Source organism: Stegastes partitus, unplaced genomic scaffold (assembly GCF_000690725.1).
Source record: "Stegastes partitus isolate 25-593 unplaced genomic scaffold, Stegastes_partitus-1.0.2 Scaffold2475, whole genome shotgun sequence".
Classification (NCBI taxonomy): Eukaryota; Metazoa; Chordata; class Actinopteri; family Pomacentridae; genus Stegastes; species Stegastes partitus.
Genome location: NW_007580206.1, coordinates 3541 through 8066, shown reverse-complemented (window position 1 = coordinate 8066; position 4526 = coordinate 3541). Strand labels below are relative to the sequence as shown.

The window sequence follows — 4526 nt, the reverse complement described above, 5'->3', positions numbered from 1 at the left end:
TCTATCTATCTATCTATCTATCTATCTATCTATCTATCTATCTATCATTGTGGTGATAAAATCAACAAGTGTAACAGCTTTATGACAGGATTTGATGATTTTTTTTTGCACCGGTGTAATGATGATATTCACTTTGCGCAACATAAACAAGAACGTTGGATCAGGGTTTGTGTAACGCTTTGCAGTTCTTATTCAATTCTCACTATCAAAGCGAATTAAATGTACAAAAAAGTTTCCTTCAAAAACAGATGAGTGTTTCTAAGTTAAATTTTTACTGTTGGATTGTTACTTCAGAATTTGATTTGTCAGTCTCTCAACCTCATTGTGTTTTATTTTAGATATATATATTACATCTGATCAGAAGCCTCGGTATGAATGACAGGTTCTCTGCTATTCCATGCTGTTAAAACATTACACGTAATGTATATCGGCTCCAAATATTGGATATCTGTCTGATTTGATTAGCTTTAGCTTTAATAGTCTTCATATTGTGTCTGTTGCTGGCTGCACTTCTCCCCCACTCAAGCAGTAATGGTACAGTCCAGCCCCACCTGTAAAACACAGAAACCATTTTTTTTTTTTTTTTTTTGTTCAAAAGTCAAATTGTGAAGCAACAACCCACACAAAAAATTGAAAAATTAAACTGAGAGGCCATCACCCATTTGTGAAGTAACAGAAAAAAAAATCATAATGAAAGTTTCAGACAGATTTAGATTCATTTTGATGATGTAAACCGAAGAAAGTAATGTGAATGTTACCAGGAGCAACAAGGATTCCTCGACTTTGGTGATAAATAGTTTGACTGATACAGAGCAAAACGTTTTACAGCTTACGTGTTAAATACAGTTCTCTATTTGTTTGGAGTCACGTTTTTGCTACCTGGCACATCACAAAATATAGCAGTCGTTTTAGTTTGTTTGGTGAAATCTGGCTCTTTAACGGCTGAATTCACCGACATATTCTACTCTGACGGCTGTGTGTTGCTGAGCAGGTTGTATGTCGAAGCTTTTTATCTGAACGCTGCTGCCAACTGACTGAAAACCACAATGACGAGACAATTTGTAGGAGTAAAACCGAAACAGTGATCTGAAAGATAAGCTACAAGTGTGTGATGAGTCTCGATGGGCTCATCACTACAAGTTTATTCACATTTCACCCATTATTATTGGTTTGAGCAGCACTAATGGCTTAGAGACAATATGTGTGGTATGTCACTCAATATGCTGCCTCATATTTACTGTTTTTTGTCAGCTTGTGTACATAGAAACAGATGTAAACTGTGTCTTCTCCCCCTCGCAGGCGTCATGTCCAGGTCAGACTACCCTCCAGGGTACGATGACTCCCGCGGCCCGCTGTACTCACCTCAGGGCGGGAACTACCCACCGCCCCCTGCCTATGGCTTCCCGTCCTTTGGTGGTCCACAGCCCGGCCAGCCCTCTGCTCCCTACCCCACCGGTCCCAACGCCTCTCTGTTCCCAGGCCAGCCAGGGGGGTATCCTCCCGGGCCTTACCCAGGACAGCCTCAACCCGGCGGCCATCCGGGAGCAGGATACCCCAACCCTCCTCCGATGCCCCCCGTCATGCCTCCCATCATGCCGTCAGATATCCTGAGCTCTGGTAAGGAAGTGGCAGTGTTCAGATTGATAAAACAAACACTGTGATGGAACTTTCTGTGTCCTGACATTTTAGAACTCTTTCACTGGCTCGTTGAACCAGTTGGCAAAAACAAGCTGCACCCAACCAGAAGTACAGCATTTTAACATCCACCCAGTTTTATGTCATTCTCATCACTGGCATAATTAAAAAGCTTATAGATGGAGAACTGTGAGGACAAAATGCATGCATGAGACTTCATTTAAAAGGTCCTGTAGTTTCTAAAACATGCAACTACCTGGTGGCTGGTAAATAATGACTGGTGTAATTCTGATGTCATAATTAACATAAATAATAGATACGCTAAAAGAAACGTGCATACTGACTTTCTTGCTGAAAGTTAGAACAGTTATATGACAACTATGAAGCTTAATGTTTATTTTATAGATTTATATAGCTATTTATGTTTATTTATGTAGCTTATAGATGAGCATAAAAATTATAAACTGCGTCCAAAGGCAGCAAAATCAGCCTACGAGAGCCTCTTAAGCTCTAATTAGCGCTTTATGTCACATTTGTTTTATCTTTACGGATGTAGTTTGCAGTCTCTAATCCTATTTCTGTTCTACTATCGACACAGGTGATGAGTTTGCAGCTCGTGGCAGTGGGTGGGACTCTCTGAGCATTCGGCACGCCTTCATCAGAAAGGTAAACGACACAATCTGTAGTGGATTAGTCCCAGGCTCTTACCTGAACCAAGAAGTATTCTGTTGACATAATGAGAAGGCCTTACCCAACATGGGGATGTTTACATAAATAATTGCGTCAGAATATTTTTGCAACAAAAATGTGGCGCAAATTTGGGCAGCAGCACATCATGATTAATAATAATAAAATAAATTAAAGCCGCAAGTGGTGTTGGACGGGTCCTCGCTTGTTGCACAGTTATAAAGTAATGTTAGAGGAATGGTTATACACGATTAGTCAGTGCATGGAGTAAAGTTAACCGACGTCTGGTTGACAAAGATGTGTACAGCTGCTGGGACAAAGGTTGTTTCGCTTTTAGTCCTTCAACTGTGAAAGTGTAAATTCTACCCAAACGGGAGCCACTGAAACGCTGTGAAGAGAATGTCTGAGGCGTCCTCTCGGCTTTCCCGCAGATCTGCTGCTCGCAGTGTGACCAGAGATCTGAGAGGACAAACAGTGATCATGTGCCACTTTTGAATTTCGAGAACGATGAGTGAACTGTGAACTGTGGGGAGAGAACTGAGCTTCCTTTAAGAAATTCTGGTGACATTACTTTAAGGTTCATTATCAAACACAGAGGTTTAAAACCTCCACTGCAGCTTCGTGCATAAGTGTGAGTGCTGCCTGACATCTGTGCTCTCTGGAGAAGGTCACCACAACCTCTTTTCCACTTTCTGAAGCTGTAAAACAACGATGCAGACTTGCATAACTATGCAGCTGGTCAGTCAAAACAGCAGCAACAGTTTGATCACAGATGCGGAATTTGCTAAACAGAGAACACAGGACTCCAAACGGCAAACGTTCTGTTGGAAGCAGGATGTGCAGCTCTGAGAGGGTGATTAACATCTGAAAACCATTTCACAGGAGGGGAAACGAGGACAAACACTTGGAGTGGGTTAAGATACAGCAGCATTTCACAGAAGATGATTGAAAAATTTACCGATGAATCCTGGTTAGAGATCAGTGTCAGTAGCAGAATGTAAGGATGATAGCACAATGTGTCAACTCAGTAGAACAGGCTGCTGGAAGTATTTAAGTCTGCTGGGATTAGACACCTGGACTGAATCAGCTCCACCCTGACTAAGGAGAAGTAACCCTCCCTTCTTTAGAGACATGCAAGGATTCATGCTGCAGCAGGATCATGAGTCCAAACTCACCCTAAAGCTGTGACTTGAAGACTAAAAAATAAAAGTCCAAGAAGGGCTGACGAGCATGAACTTGCCTCCCCGGTCATGTGACTTTGTTCCCACAGAACATTTATGGGGACACTTGAAGACATTCCTGGCATCAGAAGCTTTTTGGAGAGTTGTCAGATCATGCTGGGACAATGTGGGGGAATCGGGTTTCGCAAGAGATTCTGAAATTCATGGACATTTTCACAGAGATTCAGCTTTTCACGTAAACAGATGTTATTTCTAATCCAAAACTTCAGCATTACATTTTAAACTCATGTGTTTTACTGGCGCTCTCAGACCTCTACGGACGCCACTGTGTGAATGTGTGCTGTATGATATAATCTTCAGCTAAGCCACAAGCACAGAAAACAAACACAATGTTCCTAAAATAGTAACACACAATCAGCTGTAATCTAGCATGTCTTTTCTGAACTGTGAGAATTCTTAGTACTGGAGGGGAAACAGTCAGTGAACCCTTGGGGTTAATAAGAGGACAAACCTCTTCTGGCAGCAGGAAGCTCTAAGACGTGTTTCCTGCACGATGTTCTGGATGATTCCTCGTCACGGAGCTGCTTCGGCTCGGCCACATTCTCAGGATGTCTCCTGCCTCTCTATTGTGTAATCTCTCAGCTGTGACTCTTCCTTCTGCAGGTGATTTACTTCAGTGTTTGGGCTCATTGTCCTGCTGCTGGACAGCCACAATGACATTATCCTGTGAAATACCTCGATGAACTTTGGAATTCATTTTCCACGTGATGATGGTGGGCTGTCCATGATGCTTCCTCCTCCGTACTTTATCTCAACCCAAAAAAACAATAAAAAATTGTCTGATAACCTTAGGATATTTAATGAAACTTTAAAAATTTTACCTTCATACTATGAATATTTTCATTTTCAAAGTACATGGAGGTGGTGTACAAACCGTTGCACTTTTTAATTCCTCATAATGTCACAAGTGCACCAGACAGCAACATTTTAAGGGATGAAAAAAACATTTGAGCTCTTTTGGAA

At 41.7% G+C, this 4526-nt stretch overlaps 1 protein-coding gene across 1 annotated transcript in view; it reads left to right on the top strand.

The window, feature by feature from the left end:
* The window catches only part of LOC103375114 (galectin-3-like), an 11382-nt gene extending 7065 nt beyond the window's left edge, over nucleotides 1–4317 (top strand). Inside the window, exons 2-3 of the mRNA XM_008305319.1 lie at nucleotides 1300–1617; nucleotides 2234–4317. Coding sequence (XP_008303541.1) covers nucleotides 1305–1617; nucleotides 2234–2367 — 447 coding nt within the window. The 5' untranslated portion in view covers nucleotides 1300–1304 and the 3' untranslated portion in view covers nucleotides 2368–4317. The remainder of the gene's footprint in view (nucleotides 1–1299; nucleotides 1618–2233) is intronic.
* Nucleotides 4318–4526: the final 209 nt, after the last annotated feature.